At 44.3% G+C, this 23,023-nt stretch overlaps 2 protein-coding genes across 2 annotated transcripts in view; one reads left to right on the top strand and one right to left on the bottom strand.

The window, feature by feature from the left end:
- Window positions 1-23,023, top strand: part of LOC125449062 (uncharacterized) — an 80,476-nt gene that overhangs the window by 10,756 nt on the left and 46,697 nt on the right. Inside the window, 6 exon segments of the mRNA XM_059641834.1 lie at window positions 5,953-5,996; window positions 8,093-8,144; window positions 10,608-11,003; window positions 20,596-20,671; window positions 20,820-21,042; window positions 21,196-21,263. Of these exon segments, the coding sequence (XP_059497817.1) occupies window positions 5,953-5,996; window positions 8,093-8,144; window positions 10,608-11,003; window positions 20,596-20,671; window positions 20,820-21,042; window positions 21,196-21,263 (859 nt within the window).
- On the bottom strand, window positions 1,408-21,477 carry LOC125448873 (zinc finger protein OZF-like). The gene is made up of 3 exons (XM_059641800.1): window positions 20,555-21,477; window positions 14,828-16,009; window positions 1,408-10,305 (listed from the first exon to the last, which is right to left on the bottom strand). The coding sequence occupies exons 2-3, from the start codon at window positions 15,700-15,702 to the stop codon at window positions 9,480-9,482; spliced, it is 1,701 nt and encodes a 566-aa protein (XP_059497783.1). The 5' UTR covers window positions 15,703-16,009; window positions 20,555-21,477; the 3' UTR covers window positions 1,408-9,479.

Below are 23,023 nucleotides of genomic sequence, written 5' to 3'. Positions count from 1 at the left end.
CAGCAACAGCGGTGGGGGGAGGGCTCCAAGGCCACTTCGGGGTGAATGTAGCATTTATTGTTTTGTTGGATAATTAAAGGGCAAGGCGCCCCTGCATAGGAACGATTTCGGGAGAGGGGGATCCCGACCCGAAACGTCAACTCTCCAGCTCCTCTGATGCTGCCTGACCCTCGCTTCCCCGCGGTGCCTGACCCAAGCATCTGACCTGCAGTGACTCCAGAGAGTTCATACTCCTGCTCCGTGTGTGGGGGAAGGCATTCACTATCTCATCTAGCGAGTCCGCACTGGGGAGAGGTTGTTCACCGCAAAGAATGTGGGAAGGGATTCATTTAGTCCTTCCAACTGATGGGACGCCAGCAAGTTCACAAGTAATTTGATATTTTTTCTACAGTCAGATCCTGTTAGTGCCTGGTTAATTGGACTCTGTTTCACTTGATGTAAACAAGTTCCGACCTGACTTTAATATTCAGGGTAAAAATCAAATCAATCAGCTTTGTGTTAAATAAGGTGTTTTGTCTTTTGAATATTGCTAACGCACAAGCTTCCAAAGGATGCTCCCTCACCCCTGTCTCCGCCATCCTCACTTCCAATAACAGTGTGAACATTTCATGGAGCTTCCCTGTCACTAAGATTCAATCGAGCTGATCAGCTGCCTCTGTAACTTTCCTCCCGCCCACTCCACAGGATCAGACTCTCTGCTTCTTTTTGTCCCAGAACCTAAAGCTGCATCCTTCTCCAATTTCTGTCCCGTCTCCCCTCATGCCCTGTTGGAGCTAATCCTCCTCCTTTCCAGTTGCCCCCTTTCCCACTGCTCATCGCCTGAATTCCCAGGTTGACAGCGCTCTCCCCAAAAAATTACACCATTCGCACTTGGGGAGGAACTGCACATGTTGTGTTTTGGACAAGGGTTGACCTGTAGAGACACAAGGACACCGGCACCGCTGGGAAACTGTGGGAAAGCTGGGAAGTCATCAACACAGTCACGCTGGGAAGAGACCGTTCGCTTGCCCTGACTGTGGGAATGAAGTCACTCAGCTATTCTGCCTGATGATACAGCAGCAAGTTCACATTGGGAGAGGCTGTTTACCTGCTCCAGGTGCTGGGAGACGTTCAGTCAGTTAAACCTCTTTATTCCAAGACAGTGAGTTCACATCTGGGAACAGCCATTCACCTGCCCTCATGCGTGGGAAGAGATACACCCAGTAATTCATCCTGCTGACACACCAGTGTGTGTTCACAAATGGCCACAGGGACTGGATTCCGCTGATATTGTTCTTAATCCGATCCAAGAAGGAACCGCATTATCTCAATCCTGCTCCTTGCATGGAGGGACACTGTTCTGGAGTATCCCAGGCTGTGGGGATCCCTGAGGCTGTCTGCTTCTTATCAAAGTAAAGATTTGTATTGCCATATCCACTGTAACACTCCTTTATTAGCCTACAATAACAGATGTAATCAAAAACAGCTTTTGAAAGAAGGATCTACCTCTTTACATGCTCATTCTAGACTGATGGCTTCCTGTTGTAAGTGTCATCATAATTAAAATCAACTTGATTATACAACATGAATCATGTTCCTTCTTACATGGGGTTTGATCCTGTTGTTGTTAATAACCTCTGTAACTGGAACTAGAGCTTAATATTCTGCATCAAGAGCTGACTGTCTTACCAAAGATGCAGTGTCCCTTTGAGAACTGCTGTCTGTGACCTTTCCCTTTGATTTCAGGAGCTCTCTTCACAGTGCCATGAATTTTTACTTCAATTCTAAATTGATCTTTGGTATGATCTTGACAGTTCAATGTTTCAAAGAATCCATTGATCAGCTTTTCCAGTGAGGACATGCAGATTAGTTTTTGCTGACAAGTCTTACTGATTGCGCATTCCAGTGGCTCCTTCATTATTGCAGAAAGAAAGGGAATGGAAATAGGGGAGAATTGAGATTCTCCAAACGTTACCTCCCCATCTGGTATAGAAATGCCCTCAGCACAGGAGGGAGACAGATCCGACCAAAGACTGTAAGAAATCATTGTCCGATAAATTTGTAAACTCTGAGAAAATATCTTGAAATATAATCAAAATAGCTCTGTTTCTCTCTCAAAAGAAAGTTGCCACAGCTGTTTGATGGCTGACAGGCATAAGATAGGCATGTGACTCACACAGGCGCTGAAACAAGACACTTCGGTCTCTGTTACAAACCACAAGAATTCTCAGTCTGTCTTCTGGGCTTAATAAACCGTTCCTGTCTGTCACTAGCCACATGATTTCCCTGTCTGTTTAGCTCTTGCTTTGAATTTTAACTCTTGTTCCTGAATTAACTACTTTAAGATTATATATTATCTCAACCCCCATTTTGTATACTCTGACAATCTAGCATCAGAAATTTCACCAGCCACTGTGCGCACCTATAAAGTCATAGAGTTGTACAGGATGGAAACAGACCCTTCAGCCCAACTCGTCCACGCCACCAGATATCCTAAATTAATTTGCCAGCATTGGGGCCCAATTCCTCTAAAGTCTTTCTCTTCATGTACCCATGCAGATGCTTTTTAGATATTGTAACTTGACCCACCTCCACCACTTCCTCTGGCAACTCATTCCATATATGCAGCATCTTCTGCATGAAAATATTGCCCATTAGGTCACTTTTATATCTTTCACCTTAAAACTATGTCCTCTCGTTTTGGACTCCTCTACCCCGGGAAAAAGACCTTGGCTATTCACCCTATCCGTGCCTCTCAAGATTTTATAAATCTCAATAAGGTCTCACCTCAGCCTCTGACAATCCAGGGAAAATCCCCCAGCCTATTCAGCTTCTCTAACAGCTCAATCCTCCAAACCCAGCAATATCTTGTAAATCTGCTCTGAACCCACTCAAGTTTAGCAACATTTTTCTCATAGCAGGGAGACCAGAACTGAATGCTGTATTCTAAACATAGCGTAGCCAATGTCCTGTACAGTGATAACATGACCTCCCAACTCCTGTACTCAATGCACTGACAAATAAAGGCAAGCGTACCAAATGTCTTCTTCAGTAACCTTCCTACCTGCAACTCTACTTTCAAGCATCTATGAATCTGCATTCCAAAATCTCGTTGTTTGGCAACACTCCCCACGACCGAATCACTGACTGTACAAGTCCTGCTGTGATTTGCCTAACCAAAATGCAACACCTCTTATTTGTCTAAATTAAACTTCATCTGCTACTTCTCGGCCCATTTAATCAAGGTCCCATTGTGCTTTCTCCTACCTTATAGCCAATATTTCTGCTCATATTTTATGAAAAAATCATACTGAGGCAGTGGAGAGGGAGCACAAAAGATTTGTAATGATGATCACAGAAATGTGTGGGATACAGATCTTGAAAAGGTTAACAGGCTGGATCACATTTCCCTGGCCAAGGGAGTGACCTAATAGAATTCTTTAACTTTATGACAGGTTTGATAGAGGGATACAGAGAGAAAGTTCCCTCCTGAAGGGAAGAGACCATCAATACAAGATGCTCACCAAGAAAACTGGTAGGGAATTCAGAAAAAAACTGCTTCACTGCAACAATACGGGGATGTAGAACTCACTGCCTCAAGGAGTGGTTGAAATGAATAGTGCTGATCCATTTATAAGGAGGCTAGGCAAATATACGAGGGAGAGGGGAGTATGAGAATACAAGGGTAGAACTTGTGTCGAAAAATGACAGAGCCTAAAGTGGAACACAGAGGCCAGAATGGATTAGCTGAGTTGCATACTCTGTTTCTGAGAATATCCTGTGTAGGTCAATGTAACGCTTCAGCTCTAACATACAACCTGGAGAGCCTAAGGACGCCCACAATAGGGAGGACCAGTGGAAATGTGAGGAATTCAATACTTCACCCCAGCTGGAAATTTATCCTCGGTGTAGCCACACTGTGGTAAGGAATTTGCCAAATTGTCCGCATTCCAGAAACAGCAACACATTCAGAGTGAAGAGATACGTTAAGCATTGCAACAGAGAACAGCATTGTCAGAGAAGCTCAGCAGTTCTGACAGCATTTGTGGAAAGCAGAGATGACGTTTCAGGTTCAGTGACCGTTTGTCAGAACTGTAAGATTTGCTGTGCAAACGAGAAGAGATTCAAACAGTCGTCCAGTCTCTAGTTACTGTCTGTAAGAATGATGTCATCTCTGCGTTAATAGAGTAAGTCAGAGTTGTGATAAAGATTTCTAATATATTGGTGTAATTTGGGAATTTGCATTTGAAGGTAAAAGGAGGTAGGTTTTGTTACAGTTGCAAAAGGGACTTTTTTTAAAGGTTAGAAAACATTTTTTTAATGGTAAGTTCAAATTTATTTCCAAGAAAACATGTGGCCTATCTTAAATGACCAGCAAGCTACTTTGGTGCAATGTTTACTAAGTTTGCTTTTAATGGCCTACAGGGAAACATGATCAGGAGCCTCTTTCAAGCTGAGGTCAGAAGAAACAGCTAATCCAGAAAAAAAGAGGTTTGGTTTGTGGAAGCTTCACACTGGAAAGAAGTTTTTTTTTCTGTTGAAGAAGAAAAGCTGGAGGACAGAGTTTCCCTTAAGATTCAACAAGGAAAGTCTGTAGGTTCACTTGTATTTTTGATTTTTTTGAAGAGACTGAGAGAATTACATCTGAAAAGTGTACAGCAAATCTGAAAGAAACTGTCTGAAACTTCATTTAAGCAAATTAGAGAATTATGATTGGAGTCACTTCACTGGAGTCGAGTATCTGTAAAGGATACTGTGGAAAAATTGTTGAATTCTTCCTTTGCACTGTTTTAAGCTTCTTGCTGCTTTAAATAAAAATTAAACACAATTTGATGTTATGTTATTGGAAGTATTTTGGCTTATCCATGTGATTTACTTTTCTGTGACTGGCCACATGGTAACTAAATTGCAACATTAAAACTTATGGTCTATCAAGCCAAATCACTCCAGGATCTGACTTGACAAATCTTAGCATCAGCTGAAATTGTAGTGATGCTCTTCCTTTCTCTGCATGTGTGCAAGTAGAATTTGTGACGCTTTAAACCAATTTGTACTAGTTAGAATAGTGAGATAATGGGAGTTTGGAAAATCTGTTAATCACAGCCTGCACCCTCATGTAGTGGCACATGAAGTCACCTGTCATTGGACAACAGCTGCATGATTGTACAATAAAATGTCATAGACTTTCAAAAATAATATCAAGAAATTAGTAAGAAAGGAGAACAACGAAAATGACAACAACTAACAAAAAACATTGAAAAAAGATTGTAAACATTTTTATAGGTTTGTAAATAGTATGCCTGAACTTTGAGCCCTTGGGTAGAGAATCCCACAGATTCACCACCCTCTCATTGAAGAAATTCCTGCACATCTCAGGTTTCTGAGTAGGTCCATTTTATTCAATGTCTCAAGATCCTTATTAATGGACTCTAAACCTGGGCTCATGAGAGGCAGAGACATATGTAACTATTGAGCATAAAAAAGGAAATGACAGTGACATTTAAAAAAAACAATTCTAGCTGTCTTCACAGTGGGACATATAAAATGCACTCTAGAAATACTGGTGTAATGAATATCCAGTGAGAAGGAGGAACTTAAAAAAGCAGCATTTGAAAAGTCAATGGGATTAAGTGGTGACAAATCCTCTGGGCTTGCCTACCTTCATCCTGGTGATACAAAATTTGGTGGGATAATGAGTGGAGATGAGGACTCCAAAAAGCTGTTGAAGGATGTAAACAGGTCAGGTAAATGGGTAAATACAAGGCAGATGGAATACAATGAGGTGAAATACTGAGTTATTCACTTTGTTTATATAGATCAACAGCAGAATGTTCTGCCCTGATTGGGACCTGGGTATCCTTGTACAAAATAATGGAAGATTAAGATACAGTTTCCATCCCATTAATGCTCTGGCCTAACACAGGTTCTTGGCTCATTGTCTGCTAATGTTCATCCTGTGTTTTTTCCTCGTAGTTTTCATCCATTAAGGTTGCTACTCCACTCTCAGAGCCCAGGAGGTGAATCCCAGTACTCCACAGAATGAGAGGAAGAATTGAACTACACACCAATGATCAAGCCAACTGAGCTAACCAACCACTGGCAAGACAATTGGCAGCTTAGTTTTTATTACAAAGTACTGGGCAGCACAATGGTTAGCACTGCTTCCTCAGCATGAGTTCAATTCCTGCCTCAGGCAACCATCTGTGTGATGTTTGCACAATCTCCCTGTGCCTAGGTGGGTTTCCTCTGGGTGCTCCAGGTTCCTCCCACAATCCAAAGATGTGCAGGTTAGGTGCACTGACTATGCTAAATTGCCCATGGTGCCCAGTGATGTGCGGGTTAGGTGGATTTGCTATGGTAGATGCAGGGTAACAGGAATGGGGTGGATCTCGCTTTACAGTTGTGGATTCAATGGGCTGAATGGCCTGCTTTCACACTGTAGGGATTCTATAAGATTGAAGATGGCTTCCTGTGATTATAGGGAGACCAAATCTGAGGTGCTGTATGAAAGTTTACACTTCTCATCAACGGAGGGACTGACATGGGAAGTACAGGATAGGTTCAAGGGATGGATTCCTGGGATAGGGCTGTTGAGTGATAAAGAGACATTGAGTAAAACAGGCCCATTTCACAAAATTTAGAAGCCTGAAATGCAGAAGAATTTCTTTCATTAAACCTTTGGAATACTCCACGCAAGAGGGCTCAAAGCTCAATCATTAGGCACATACAGGACAGAACATGACAGATTTCTGGAGACCACAAACATGAATGGATATGAAGATAGTGCAGGGAAGTGGTGATCAGTCGAAAATAAGCAATAATCTTACTGAATAGTGAAACTGACTCCATGGCGTGAATGACCCCGTCCTGTCCTGCACGGGAACTTGCATATCAGAATAAGCGTTTGACAATTAGAGACTGAGGTGAGAAGTGATTTCTTCACCCTAAGGGTTGTCAACCTGTGGATTATCTCTTCCACAGTGCTGTAACTACTCAGTGATTGATAGATTTGAGGCCGATGTCAATAGATACTTGGGTCCAAATAGAATGAAGGGACATGTGGAGGGGGCAGCTGAGCTGTGAGTTCAGCCATGATCACAGTTAATGACAAAGCAGGCTCAAAGGACTTAATGGACAATGCTTGATCTTGCTTCTTATGATCATGAAATCTCAGTCTGGCTCTGTCAAACTGCCGAGAGGGCAAGTTCAATCTTTCCTGTGAAATCACCAAGATCCCACGCTACAAAATCATGCCACAAATATTGATTATTGTTAAAAAAATTACAGTGATAGGTGGGCAGACTTTTTTTGTGGAGAGATGTAAAGATAATGAGAGTTATTCAACAGCTCAGCTCTAATAAGGAGAATTAACTCATAAACTCATTCACTGTAAGATGCTAAGTATTCATCACAGTGTGGAGAATGGTTTGAGGTGATCAATTAGTGGGTTTTTAATGAGTAAGTGTTCCTATAATATAGTATTATTATTTATTCATGGAATGTGAGTATCACTGACTGGGCTAGCAATATTACCCATCATAATTGCCCTGTGAGAAGATGGAGGTGAGTTGCCTTCCATAACTGTTGCTGTCCATGCAGTATACGGACACCCATAATGCTGTTAAGAAAGTAGATCTAGAATTTAGTCTTAGCAATGGTGACGAAATGGCAAATACAGTTCCAAGTCAAGGAGGTATGTGGCCTGGAACATGAACTTGCAGGTTGTGGTGTTCCCTTGTTTCTGCTGCCCTTCTCCTTTGAGGTGGTCAAGGCTGTAGGTTTAGAAGGTGCTGTTAAACAAGTCAGAGTGAAATGTTGCAGTGCATTTTGTAAATGTCATTTATTTATGCTACTGCAATGGTGGTGAGTTTGTGAATGTTGAACATATTAGATGAAATGGCAGGCTGCTTTGCCCTGATATTTGTCAAGCTTCTTGAATGTTGTTGGAACTACACTCTCCCAGACAAGTGTAATATATTCCACCACATTCCTGACTTGTGCCTCATAGATGGCGCACAGGATCTGGGGAGTCAGGAGCTGAGTTAATCACACTGGATTCCTACCCTCTGATGTGCTTTTGTAATCACTGTATTTTTATGTCTGGTCCATTCAGTTTCTGGTCAATAATAAGCACCAGGATGTTCATAGTGAGGGATTCAGCAACGGTAATGCAACTGAATGTAGAAAAACAACGATTGTGTTCATTTTTTGTTGGAGGTAGCCATAGCTTGACATTTGTGTGGTGAAAACGTTACTTCCCACATACCCATTCAAACCTGGGTGTTGCCTAAGTCTTGCTACATTTGGACACAGGCTGCTTCAGTTTCTGAGGAGTCGCAAATACTGCTGAACCATCACAATGCTGTCCAACTATTAGTGAACATCCATCCCTTGAACCTTGCAATGCAGGAAAGGTCATTTGTAAAACAGCTTAAATAATTGGATGAAGACACTATCTGACGTTATCAGCTTTGAACAGCCCTTCTTTCAAATAGCTTACGATAGCAACATACAGAGCTTTCACACCTTCATCCTACAGATGCAGAATGGAGTCACTCCTGTTAACATACAGCTGCAAATCTAGACTGTGATTGGTCCATTGTTCATCTTCAGTTCAATACAGCTCTGAATTTAAATCTAAAAATGAGATTTGGAGAGAGAATGCTCTGATGACATATGAATGAGAGATGTTGTGGGGTCATGCTAATTCTAAAAGGGGCAACTGGCATCAGAAATAAAGCCCCACTGTCAGAATGAAAATAGTTCAGTTCACAGAGCAGCAATAACAACAGAATCCAAACTTTGCTGTTACTAGTGAACTAGCTGGTGTCTCAGCAGGTTGGATGCTTGACTAAATCCCTTCCTACACACAAGCAGATAAATGGCCTCTCCCCAACGTGTAAATGGAATCACAGTTCAGCAATAAAGGGGAGAGTAACTTCACAAAACAAGGAACAAAGGTGCTGCAGGCTAATCAGTGAGTTACAATTAATTAGACTTTAAGAGGATTCCATCAAAATCTGACAGGTTAACAGTTTTGCACAGCCTGTCTTATCAAATTGCCAGCATTCAGAGGTTACACCAGCTTCATCCTCAAATTACAGAACAGATTCTCTCCTGTCAGTACAGAGCTACAGGACTGGACTGTGGTCTGATTATTATTCACTGACAGTTCATTATTTATCGTGGAGAACTTAAATGTCAAAATGATGTTTGAAGACATAATAGTCTATTCACACGCAAATAAGAGATGTTGTGGGGCACCATTAGCTAATGAGATCAGAAACCAACCCTCACTGTCAGAATGAACACAGTTCAGTCTTTGATGTGATTAACAATCCAATCTCTACTGTCACTGGTGAACTTGTTGATAAACAAGAGAATCCTATGTAAATGATCATTCTGCAGGAGAAGTCAGCTAGTGTTTGGTGATTGCCTACACCCAGCTCCATAGCGAGAGGACCAAACACTTTCTCATCAGTGAACATACTGACAGGGCATTAGTTCAATTGACCCGTTAAAGCGCTGCCCACAGTGTTAACATTTACCAGGTCACTCTCCATGTTGTGAACCTGCTGGTGTCTCAGCAGGTGGGATGATCGAGTGAATCCCCTCCCACACTCGGGGCAAGTGAATGGTCTCTCGCCAGTGTGAACTCGCTTGTGTAACACCAGGTTGGATGAGTGTGTGAATCTCTTTCCACACTCGGAGCAAGTGAATGGCTTCTCCCCGGTATGAATTCGCTGGTGTTCAGTGAGTTGAGATGATCCCCTGAACCCAGACCCGCAGTGAGAGCACCTGAACGGTCTTTCATCAGTGTGAACACGTTGATGGTAAATCAGTTCTGCAGAACTTTTAAAGCATTTCTCACAGTCTGGACATACAAAAGGTCTCTCCCCAGTGTGAACACGCTGATGTGTCAGCAAGTGGGTTGACCGAGTGAATCCCTTCCCACACTCAGAGCAGGAGAATGGCCTCTCCCCAGTGTGGATTCGCTGGTGTATAGCAAGGTCAGATGATCGCCTGAAGCCAGTCCCACAATGAGGGCACCTGAATGGTCTCTCATCAGCGTGAACCCGTTGGTGGTACACCAGTTCGTCGGACCTTTTAAAGCACTTCTCACAATCTGGGCATTTAAAAGGTCGCTCCCCAGTGTGAACCCGCTTGTGTGTCACTAGGTGGGATGATCGGGTGAATCCCTTCCCACACATGGAACAAATGAATGGTCTCTCTCCAGTGTGAACACGCTGGTGTGTCCGCAGGGTTGTTGAGCAAGTGAATCCCTTACCACAATTAGGACACATGAAGGGCCTCTCCCCAGTGTGACTGCGCCGATGGGTTTCCAACGCAGATGGGGATCTGAATCCCTTCCCGCAATCCTCACATTTCCACAGTTTCTCCCCTTCTCCTTCCATGTTCAAAGGAGAAAGCTATTCAGGTTGTGGTAGAATCCGTCAGATGTGAGGTGTGTTTTGATTTCCCCGTCTGCAAATTGTTCTGACTTGATATCCCTTATTGACAAAAACAAAATTCCTCACCGTAAGTTCATGACAAATACAGAGGAGACAAACATTTCTCTTGGTCTGAATTTGCGCCCTGCTGCACATTGCCCCCCATAAACATGGCAGACGCGCAGGTCGAGGAACACTGCCCCCAATAATGGTGGCGACGGTAACCCGGGCCGATCACCGCCTGCAGCCGTCTTTCTGCTTGATGCAAACGCGGGGTCAAGAGTTTCTAATTCGGATCCGGAAGCCTACACCAGGTGTTTATTTTTTTTTAAAAAGTCTCCAGTCCGTAGTAGCTCCTTTTTGTCTCCCGTTCGCTGGTGTGTCTCCCCCTTTATCGTCCCGCACACTTGTCGCCTCGAGCGGACTGTCGCCGCAGTGTCAAAATGCCTGCGCAGGAGCTCCAGGCAGCATTGTGGTCCCGCCTGTCATTCACTTCGATTGGTTCCTTCTCTTCTCCTCCTGCTATTGGCCCTAACTGCTGTCGATCAACTGGCATTTACGCAGTCGTGTGAGGTGAGTGACGGGAGTATCCTTGTCTGTTGTCCTGGGGTGGGTTGAATCGTTTCAAGTGAATGATGTAGTATCATAGAGAATGGGGCGGCGGGACTGCTTGCCATTCACCCCATTGTGGCTGCCGTCTATCTCCCTGGAAATACTGCAAATCTGGCCCACTTCCCTTCTTCTTTGCCTCAAGCCCTCCAAATCGTTCCTTATTGACTTAATTTCCAAACCGCCTTTGAGAATGACTGCTGAATTTGTTCCAGACTCGCTTTGTAAAATTATCTCCACATCATTCACCCTGGATTATTTGCCAATTATTTGAAAGCTGCGTTGTGATTTTCAGCATTCTGCCGATGATTCTACTTATTTTTACTCTCTGTCTCTCCACATGAAATCTTCTAGAAATTAATGAACACTTCCAGTAAATCACTGTTTGTCTTTCTCAGCTCTGGAAAGAATTTGTCTGAAGTTCCACTATCTCACCACGCAACAGAAACCCCTCTCTTTGTTCTTCACTGACCAATATTCATTGCCCATCTGTAGTAGGTGGTAGTGTTGCCTTTATTCAGTTGCTTCTGTCCACCCTGGTGGTAGAGCTTGTGGGTTTGAAAGATGCTGTTGAAGGAGATTTGGTGAGTTACTGCATCTTGTCGAAGGTACTTTTTGCTTTTTGGTGGTTAAAAGACAATGTTGAAGCTGGTGCATGGGATGTCAGTCAAACATGCTGCTTTGAAATGGTGAGTGATAATGGGAATTGCAGATGCTGGAGAATCCAAGATAATAAAGTGTGAAGTTGGATGAACACAGCAGGCCAAGCAGCATCTCAGGAGCACAAAAGCTGATGTTTCGGGCCTAGACCCTTCATCAGAGAGGTTTGAAATGGTATTGAGTGTTGCATATATCCTGGCAAATATTTTCTGCACCATCTCAAACACTTTGTCACCTTTCCCAAAGTGTGAGAGTCAGAATTGAACACAGTGTTTCCGCTGAAGCTGAGGAAGTTAGAAAGATTCCAGATAACTCTCTTGCTTCCATACTTCATACCTCAGTGAAGAAAGCTTTTTATGAAACGCTTTATTGCCAACCATATTTTTAGATTTATGTCCACACACTTTCTGGTCACTGCCTAAAATTTATATCACTAAGTTTATTCTGACTCATTTCATTCATTCTTCCAAAAGCCATCCTTGACTGTGAATCATTTTGGGATGCTCACAGTGCACACAAAATTAAGAGACCAGCAGACAAATAATAGATATATCAGATGACTTTGCAAATTGAGAATACATGGTTAGTGACACACGTTGTGGTGGCAGTGGAAAACAGGTGATTACAGATATAGAGAGTGACAAAGTTCATGGCAGGGGTGGGGGACGGAATATGGAAATTGCACGCCCTGGACAAAATTTGAACAACAAAGCAATCTTAAGACACGGTTTGAACAGAAACTATTTAAGATCTGGAGCCCAGGACCTGATAATCTACATCCCAGAGTACTTAATGAAATGGCTGTGGAAATAGTGGATGCATTGGTGGTCATCTTCCAGGATTCTATAGACTCTGGAACAGTCGCTGCAGATTGGAGGGTAGCTAATGTCTCTCCAATGTTCAAAAAGGGAGGCAGAGGGAAAACTGGGAATTATATACCAGTAAGCCTAACGTTGAGAATGGGGGAAATTCTCAAACCCATTATCAAGGACTTTAAAGCAGAGCATTTAGAAAGCAATGGCAGGATCAGGCAGTCAGCATGGATTTTATGAGGGGGAGATCATGCTTGACAAATCTGTTGGAATTGTATGAAAATGTAACTCGTAGAGTTGACGAAGAGGAGCCAGTTGATGTGGTATGTTTGGACTTTCAGAAAGTGTTTGACAAGTCCCGTGAAAGAGATTATTCTGCAAGATTAAAGCACATAAGATTGGGGAAAGTGTATTGAGATGGATAGAAAACCAGTTGGCAGAGAGGAAAAAAAGAGTAGGAATTAATGGGATAACACTGTTTGAAGCTGGATGAACACAGCAGGCCAAGCAGCATCAGAGGAGCAGGAAAGCTTGACGTTTCGCGTCGGGACCCTTCTTCAGAAATGGGGGAGGGGAAGGGGATTTTGAAATAAATAGGGAAACAGGGAGGCAGATAGAAGATGGATAAAGGAGAAGATAGGGTGAGAGGAGACAGCAAGGTCAAAGAGGTGGGGTTAGAGCCAGTGAAGGTGAATGTAGGTGGGGCGTTAGGGAGGGGATAGGTCAGTCCAGGGAGGACGGACAGGTCAGGGGGTCTTGAGGTGGGAGGAATGGTTAGGGAGGTGGGGACTAGCTGGGCTGGTAGATGGGTCATTTTCAAATTGGCAGGCAGTAACTAGTGGGGCGCCACAGGGATCGGAGCTGGGACCCCAGCTAGTCACAATATATATTAATGATTTGGATGAAGGAATAAAATGTAACATCCCAAAGTTTGCAGATGATACAAAATTGGATGCAAGGGTGAACTGTGATGAGGATGCAGAGATCCTTCAGCAAGATCTGGGACAGGTTGGTTAAGTGGGTGTATCAATGACAGATGCAGTATAATTTGGATAAATGTGAGGTTATTCACTTCAGAAGCAAAAACAAGGTGTCAGATTACTACCTGAATGGCTATAAATTGGGAGAGGGGAGTGTTCAGGGACCTGGGTATCGTTGTGCAACAGTCACTGAAGGTAAGCATGCAGATGCAATAGGCAGTAAAGAAGACAAATGGTATGTTGGCCTTCATTGCGAGAGGTTTCAAGTGCAGGAGCAGAGTTGTGTTCTTGCAGTTTGACAGGGCCTTCGTGAGACCACACCTGGAATATTGTGTGCAGTTTCGGTCTCCTTTTCTGAGGAAGGATGCCCTTGCTCTTGAGGAAATGCAGCAAAGGTTTACCAGGTTGATTCTGGGATTGGCAGGACTGACATATGGGGAGAGATTGGCTGGGTTAGGATTGTTTTTGCTTAAGTTCAGATGAATGACTTGGGATGGGGTGGATCTCAAAGAGACTTATAAAATTCTAACAGTATTAGACGTGGTTGATGCAGAGAGGATGTTCTCAATGGTGGGTGTGTCAAGAACCAGGGGGTCACAGTCTGAGGATTCGGGGTAGAACATTTAGGACACAGATAAGGAGACATTTTTCACCCAAACAGTGGTGAGCCTACAGAATTCCTTACCACAGAAAGCAGTTGATGCCAAAACATTCAATGTATTCAAGAGGCAGTAGGGCGAATGGGATCAAAGGTTAAGGGGAGAAAGCACGATGAGGCTATTGAGTTGGACAATTGGCCATAATCATGATGAATGGCAAAGCAGGCTCAAAGAGGCGAATGACCTCCTCCTATCTTCTATGTTTCTCTGAGTATTAGGGTGATGGGAAAATGGGGCTTGGTGTGAGAAAGTACACAGGCAGCACAGTTAATCTTCTTGGCTTACAGCTGGAATACATTTCTGGTCATCCAAGTACTGTACATCAAATAGTGTAGTGGAGGAATGCTGATGAGGTAGAGATGGGCATTATCAACGTACATGTGAAAACTAGCCCAGTGCTTTTGGATGCTGTCACCTAGTAGCGGCATGTAGATGAGAAATGAGAGGGACCAAGGACAGATCTTTGGGGGACACCGAGTACAAGGTCTTTGAGGAGGAAAGGGAGGGTGGAGGTGGGGTAAATTAAAAAGACTCCGCACATACTGTGTTGGACACAAAGTTGATTTATTTGAGCTTCATGCTGATAGTAACCTCGAAAACTAGACTGGAATTTATTCATATCAGCAGAAACGAACATGGTTCAGTACCGGATGTGAACAACAGCAAAATTCAGTCACTGTGGTTGCTTGTGAACTCGCTGGTGTCGCAGCAGGTTGGACGAATTAATGAATCCCTTCCCACACTCAGAGCATGTGAACGGCCTTTCCCCAGTGTGAGTGCGCCGATGTATCACCAGGATGGATGAACGAGTGAATCCCTTGCCACACTCCAAGCAGGTGAACAGTCTCGCTCCGGAGTGAACTCGCTGGTGGGTCAGCAGGTGGGATGACCGAGTGAATCCTGTCCCACACTCGGCGCATGTAAATGGCCTCTCCTCAGTGTGAATTCGCTGGTGGACAGTGAGTTGAGACGATCGCTTGAAGCCAGTCCCACAATGAGAGCACCTGAACGGTCTCTCGTCTGTGTGGAGTCGCTGGTGGCGCATCAGTTCCCCAGAACTTTTAAAGCATTTCCCACAGTCTGGGCACTTAAAAGGTCTCTCGTTAGTGTGAACGCGCTGATGTGCGAGGAGATTTGTTAACTGAGAGCACGACTTCCCACAGTCAGAGCAGATGAACGGTCTCTCCCCGGTGTGAACTCGCTGGTGTGTCTGCAGGGCGGAGGACTGGGTGAAACCCTTCCCACAGTCAGAACACCTGAACGGTCTCTCCCCGGTGTGAACTCGTTGGTGTGTCTTCAGGGTGGATAATTGAGAGAAACCTTTTCCACACTCGGAGCAGGTGAAAGGCCTCTCCCCTGTGTGACTGCGCTGATGAGTGTCCAGCTCAGACGGCGATTTGAATCCCTTCCCGCAGTCTCCACATTTCCATGGTTTACCCCCGCTGAGGTCGCAGTCATGTTCGGACAGACCAGGCAATTGGCTGAAACCTGGGCCCCACACATAACACGAATCTGGTTCCTCCCTGCACTGAACGGAGCTGTTTCCTTCCATGTTCAAAATCCAATGGTCTTAAGGTTGCAACAAATTGGGTGACTTCATCAGGCCCTTATATGATTTGGGTCTGACTTTTCTCACCTCAAGTCCTCTCTTCAATGTCCTGTGAAGCTGTTTTGAAACAGAAGCTGAGAGTGACAGAAAATCCACGAAAACACAAGCGCTGGTTGTGAAACTCCTCTGAATGACCAGAACCTGTGACCATGAAGGCTATTGATTGTCAGAAAAACCAAACGGGTTCATCAGTGTCCTTCACAAAAGGGAATCTGCAGCCCGGTTGGGACTTAAACCAGACTCTTGCCCCCTGTGGGAGAACAGGAAGACAGATGTGGGAATGGCAGAGGGATTATATATATTTGCAACTTGACCAAACTTTGACAGAATCTCCCACTTCCCCAGCCTCCATGATCTAGAAGGACTAGGGCTGCACGTGTATGTGAACACCATCAGCTCCAAGACATACGCCCATCCTGATTTGTCTGACATCCGGTTTTTGTGAGTGGGAAGTTCCTCTGTTGTTTCAATATTGGGAAGACTGACGCCATTGTCTCAGTTTCCACTACAAACTTCTCTCCCTCGGCACCAACTCCAACCCTGGCCTCAGTAACTTTCTCAGGCTGAACCAGACTGTAGACGACCAGGACGAAATGTTTCACTTTAAGGTGAGCTTCCAACCATATATCTCATCAACACCAAATCACACGTAACACGGCTCCCCTCCCTATCTCTATAACCGCTTCCAGCCCCTGCTAGCCTCTGTATGGGTAATTACTTCCATCCTCGTCTCAGCTTATCTGATGAAACTTTTGTTTACACTGAGACTCAACTATTCTAACATACTCCCAGCCAGGCTTCTACATTCAACCTCCCTATAATCTTGAGGTCATCCAAAATATGGCTGGCCATGTGTCAACTTGCACCAAGTCTTTTTTATCCGTCACCCCGTGTTCAATTATATACTAAGGTTCATGTTTAACGAGCACCAACATTTTAGTCGTCGAGTCACAAAGATGTGCAGCATGGAAACAGACCCCACATACCAATGTGTCCATGCCAACCAGATATCCTAAATTAATCTAGTCCCATTTGCCAGCATTTGGCCCATAACCCTCCAAATCCTCGCTATTCATGCATCCATCCAGGTGCCTTTTAAATGTTGTAATTGTATCAGCCTCCACCATTTCCTCTGGCAGCTTGTTCCATACACACACCACCCTATGTGTGAAAAAGTTATCCCCTAGGTCCTTTTAAATCTTTCCCCTCGCACCTTAAACCTGTCCCCTCTACTTCTGCGCTCTCCTACCCTGGGGAAAATACCTTAACTATTCACCCTCTCCGCGCCCCTCATGACTTTATAAACCTCCATAAGGTCAGGCCTCAGCCTCCAACACTCCATGGAAATTAGCACCAGCCTATTCAACCTCTCCCTATAGCTCAGACACTCCAACCCTAGTGATTTACTTAAAAATCTTGCCTTAAACATTTTACATTTCACAACATTCTTCTTATAACAGGGAGACCAGAATTGATCGCAGTATTCCAAAAGTGGTCTAACCAATGTCCTGTCCAGCCGCAACATGACCTTGCAACTCCGACACTCAGTGCACTGACCAATAAAGGCAAGCGCACCAAATGCCTTCTTCGCTACCCTACTGCGACTCCCTTTTTAGGAAACAATGAACCTGCACTCCAAGGTCCCTTTGTTCAGCAACATTCCTCAGGACCTTACCATTGAGTGTATAAGTCCTGCTTTGATTTGCCCTACCAAAATGTAGCACCTCATATTTATCTTGATTAACGTCCATCTGCCAGTCCTCAGCCCATCTGATCAAGTTCCGCTGTACTCTGAGGCAATCTTCTTTGTTGTATGGTCTACCAGTAATTTTGGTGTCATCTGCAAATTTACTGAGTATACCTACTACATTCACATCTAACTCATTTATATAGAAGTCAAAAAGCAGTCCACTCAGCACTAGTATCCCTGCGGCGTACCACTTGTCACAGGTGTCCAGTCCAAAAAGCATTGCTCCACCACCACCCTCTGTCTCTACCTTCCAGCCAGTTTTGTCACCAAATGGCTAGTTCTCCCTGTATTCCATGTGCTGTCATCTTGTTACCCAGTCTACCATGCGGAATCTTATCGAATGCCTGACTGAAGTCCACACAGAGAATGTCCACTGCTCTGCCTTCATCAGTCCTCTTCGTCACTTCTTCAAAAAACTTTATCAGGTTAGTGAGACACTATTTCCCATGCACAAGGCCAAATTGACTATCCCTAATCAGTCCTTGCCTGTCCAAATCCATGTAAATCCTGTCCCTCAGAATGCCCTCCAACCACTTTCCCACCACTGATATCAGGCTCACTGGTCTATAGTTCCCTGGATTTTCCTATCCATTTTTCTTAAATAATGGCACCATGTCAGCCAAACCCCATCTTCCAGCACCTCACCTGTGGTTATCGATGATACAGGTATCTCAGCGAGGGGCCCAGCAATTACCTCCCTTGCTTCCCACAGAATTTAGGGTACATCTGATCAGATCCCAGCGATTTATTCACCTCTACATGCTTGAAGACGTCCAGCACCTGCTCGTTTATAAAATGGACATTTTTCAAGATGTTGCTGTTTATTTTCCCAAGTTTTCTATCTTCCATACTGTTCTCCACAGTAAACATTGATGCAAAATACTCATTTAGTATCTGCCACATCTCCTGCGGTTCCACACATACGCAGCCTTGCTGATTTTAAGGGGGCCCTATTCTCTCCCCAGTTACTCTTTTTTTCCTTAATGTGTTTGTAGAAACTCTTTGGGTTCTCCTTAGCCCTTTTTGCCCCTGATTTCCCTCTTAAGTATACTCCTACTGCCTTTATACTCCTCTAGGGATTCACTTGGTCCCTGTTGTCTATACCTGACATATGCTTCCTTCTTTTTCTTGACCAAAATCTTAATTTCTCTAGTCATCCAACATTCCCTACATCTACCAGCCTTGCCCGTCATCCTAACAGGGACATACTGTCTCTGGGCTCTTGTTATCTCCACTCTGAAGGCTTCCCATTTTCCAGCCATCCCTTTAGCTGAGAATATCCACCCCCAATCAACATTTGAAAGTTCTTGTTGAATATGGTCAAAATTGGCCTTCCTCCAAATTAGAATTATGACTTTTACATCAGATCTATTCTTTTCCATAACCATTTAAAAATAATAGAATTATGACCAGTGGCCCCAAAGTGCTCCCGCACTGACACCTCAGTCACTTGTCCTGCCTTATTTCCCACGAGTTGGTCAAGTTTTGCTCTTTCTCTGGTAGGTATATCCACATACTGAATTTGAAAATCATCTTGTACAACTTAACAAATTCCTCTCCACTCAAACCCAGTCTGTGTTTGGAAAGTTAAAATCCCCTACCATAGCCACCCTATTATTCTCACAGATAACTGAGATCTCCTGACAAATTTGCTTCTCAATTTCGGGCTGACAATTGGGAGGGGGGGGCGGTGGTTCTATTGTACAATCCCAATGAAGAGAACATCCCTTTCTTATTTTTCAGTTCCACCCAAATAACTTCTCTGCAATGTCATCCCTGAGTACAGCCACAATGTAATCAAGAAGGGCCCCCCCCTTCTATCTTTTCTGTAGCATCTATACCCTGGAACATAAAGCTGCTAGCCCTATCCATGTCTCTGTAACACATTATGATATCCCAGTCCCATGTTCTCAGCCACATCCTGACCTAACAGGCTTACCTGTTAGGCCTTTTGCATCGATATATGCACTTCAATTTATCAATCCTTTCTCATTCTCTACTTTGTTCCTGCCTGCTCTAACTGTTTGACTTACTCCTTTTCTCAACTGCACCAGCCTCAGACTGATCTCTTTTCTCACTATCTCTCTGAAACCCCCCCCCCCCCCCCCCGCCACCCAACTCGTTTAAATCTTCCCAAGCAGCTCGAGCAAAGCTCCCCACCACAATATTAGTCCCCTTCCAATTCAGGTGCGACCTATCCTTCTTATACAGGTCACTTCTACCCCAGAAGAAATTCCAATGATCCAAAAACTATATATCCTTCTCCCCTGCATCAGCTCCTCAGCCATGTATCCATCTGCTCTACCCTCCTGTTCCTACCCTCACTAGCACGTGGCACCGGGCGTAATCCAGACATTACTACAGTCGAGGGCCTACTTTTTAATACCCTGCCTAACTTCGTATATTCTGTCCTCAGAACCTTGCCCTTTCTCTTCCCACGCCATTGGTCCCCACGTGTACAATAACCTCCTGCTGGCCCTTCTCCCCTTTGAAAATATTCTGCACCCTCTCCGAGACATCCTTGACCATGGCACCTGGGAGGCAACACACTATTCTGAGATCCCATTTCCAGCCACAGAACTCTCTGTCTGTACCTCTGACTAGAGAGTCTCCTGTCAAAACAAATCACTTGGAACGTTCCCCTTGTTACATTCAAGCCAATCTCAGAAACCTGGCTGTCAATGCTACATTCCCCTGAGAGTCCATCACCCCCTACATTTTCCAAAACAGCACACTTGTTTGAGATGGGGATAGCCATAGGAGACTGCTGCATGACTTGCCTATTCCTCCTACCTTTCCTTGATGTAACCCATCTACCTGACTGTATCTGCGGTTTTTCTACCATCTGAAACTGCCAGTTATGACACTCCCTGGTTCCTGTACATTCTTCATTGCCTGTAACTGCCGCTTCAAACTATCCATGCAGTTAATCAAACATCAGTGAAACAGAGGGGTGACACCGGCTGCAGAGCCATGAGACCTCTCACACATAAAAGCACAGCATTAAAAGCTCTAAGTTGTCAATGAATGGTCACAAATACTCACCTTTGAAACTGTTCTCTTGTTTTGAAAATCCCCTATTGGAGCCTGCAGCTAGAAAGCTATCAGAAGAAGTGAAGTCAGAGAAAAATAAAATCTCAGAGTTCAGGAATTACTCAAGGAGTAGGTGATGTTACTGCACATTCTCTTCAAATGTCCTGCAAGAAGTTTACAAAATCAAGCAGTGAGTCAGAGATCGACATTCAGAAGAGGCAAGCATTTCACTTGGTCTGGGTTTAAACTGTGTAAATCCTCCTCTTCTAACGCCCAGGAAAAGGGATTTCAAAACTCTATCCCAGTCAATATAGGAGTCAAATTCACAACATCCCCTCCTCCTTGCCAAGGGTGACCACGTGGTCCATGCTGCACACGATGTGGTCAGCAGTCTTTCGAGTCAAGGCTGACATCGACACAGGTCGAGTTTCTGTCCTGGGTCTTCATATGACTGAACACAGCCAAGGATCTTTGGGCAAGACATCTGATGGAATCCAGAAGCAAGATTTTTTTCTCTCTATGTGCCACCGCTCTGTCTCCTCAATGAGACATTGGGTGTGAAAGGCTAATGCAGCTTGGTGGACAAGTTGTGTCCATTCTGAACAATGGGCAACAATTTTGACCTCGTCTGTGCAAACAATGCCCCCTACAAGGACGGCGGCCCAGCTGCCAGTGCCCCCAATAATGATGGCGGCCGTCAGGCCGGGGCCTGTCACCGGGAGTAAGCCTGGAAACGTTGTCCCAGTTGGAGCAAACGGGGGATCGGGAGATTCTTATTCGGTGTTTGTAGCTCACATAAGATCTTTAAGAATCCTGTCCGTCCATCCGCCGTATCTATCACCACTCTCTTCCGCGCCTCATTTAATTTTGTTTTCGGAGCCAAGAAACGAAATTCACTCCGCAACCATTGCGCACTCCACGCATGCTCCATTCACAACGATGTCTGCGCCTGCGCACTGCTCTCCAGTTTTTGGGCCATGGGTGGGTTACGTCACTCGGAATGTTGTGCCGGAAGATTACCGCTGACTGTCCTACTCATTGCATTGGGATTTGTTCTTTGTTGCTATGGAGAGAGAGACCCAAATAATACTATTGTAGGACAAATTGTACTGATAACTATTTGAGACAGAGTCTGGTGCAATTAGGTAGCACCTCTCCTGTGCTGAGAATTTTGAAAATCTTTACAGTGCAGAGTCCTCTTCAGCCCTTCCAGTTTATGACGGTTCTCGACACGAGCAATTCGTGCTGTTCTTCTACTTCCCTCCGGAGTTCTAAACACTTGTTTCTCTTTCAAATAACTATCTAATCCATTTTTGAATGCCTCAATTTTACCTGCCTCCACCCCTTAACCTGGACATTCAAGGTACTAACCGCTTGCTGAGTGAAAATTGCTGATTACTCTTGTTTCTTCTACAAACAACTATAAATCTGTGTGCTTTCACTCACGTTTAATTGAGGTTTTTGAAGAGGTGACCAAGAAGATAGATGATGGCCGAGCTGGGGAAGTTGACAAGATGGGCTTTAGCAAGGCCTTTGACAAGGTTCAGCATGGTAGACTGGTTAGTAAGTTTGGATCATATAGGATCCAGGGAGAGCTAGGCAATTGGATACACAATTGGTTTGACAGTAGGAGACAGAGAGGTTGGGTGGCAGAGGGTTGTTGCTTAGACTGGAGGCCTGTGACCGGCGGTATACCGCAAGGATCAGTGTTAGACCCCCTGTTTACCATTTATATGAACAATTTGGGTGAGAATATGGGAGGCATGGTTAGTAAGTTTGTGACTGGCACCAAAATTGTTAAGATAGTGGACAGTGAGGAAGGTTATTTAAGAGTGATCAAGTAGGCCACTGGACTGAGGAATGGCGATGGAGTTTCATTCAGGTAAATGCGAGGTGTTGCATTTTAATAAGACAAATCAGGGCAGGACTTACACCATGAATGGTTGGGCCAGGGGGAGTGTTGTCAAACACAGAGACCTAAGGTTGCAGGAACATAGTTCCTCAAAAGTGGTAGGCTGGATGATGATGAATGAGTTGGCACCCTTGCATTCGTTGGTTAGAGCATTGAGTATAGGAGGTGGGGTGTTTTGTTATGGCTGTACAAGACATTGGTGAGGCCACATTTGGAGTACGGCATACAATTTTGATTGCCCTGTTATAGGAAGGATGTTATTAAACCGAAAGGGTACAAAAAAGACTTACAAGGACATTACTAAGTCTGCAGGGTTATACAGAGAGGCTGAATAGGCTGGGACCTTTTCCTCTGGAGCATAAGAGCCTGAAGGATGATCTTGTAGAGGTTTATAAAATCTTGAGGGGCATAGATAAGGTGGTTGGACATGGTGTTTTCCACGGGGTAGGGGAGTCCAAAACTAGATGGCATTGGTTTAAGGTGAGAGGGGAAAGAATGAAAAGGGACCTGTGGGGCAACTTTTTCACAGTAGTTGTGTATATGTTGTATATATGGAATAAGCTGCCAGA

Source organism: Stegostoma tigrinum, chromosome 43 (genome assembly GCF_030684315.1).
Source record: "Stegostoma tigrinum isolate sSteTig4 chromosome 43, sSteTig4.hap1, whole genome shotgun sequence".
Taxonomy (NCBI): domain Eukaryota; kingdom Metazoa; phylum Chordata; class Chondrichthyes; order Orectolobiformes; family Stegostomatidae; genus Stegostoma; species Stegostoma tigrinum.
This window is presented reverse-complemented; position numbering and strand designations above follow the sequence as displayed.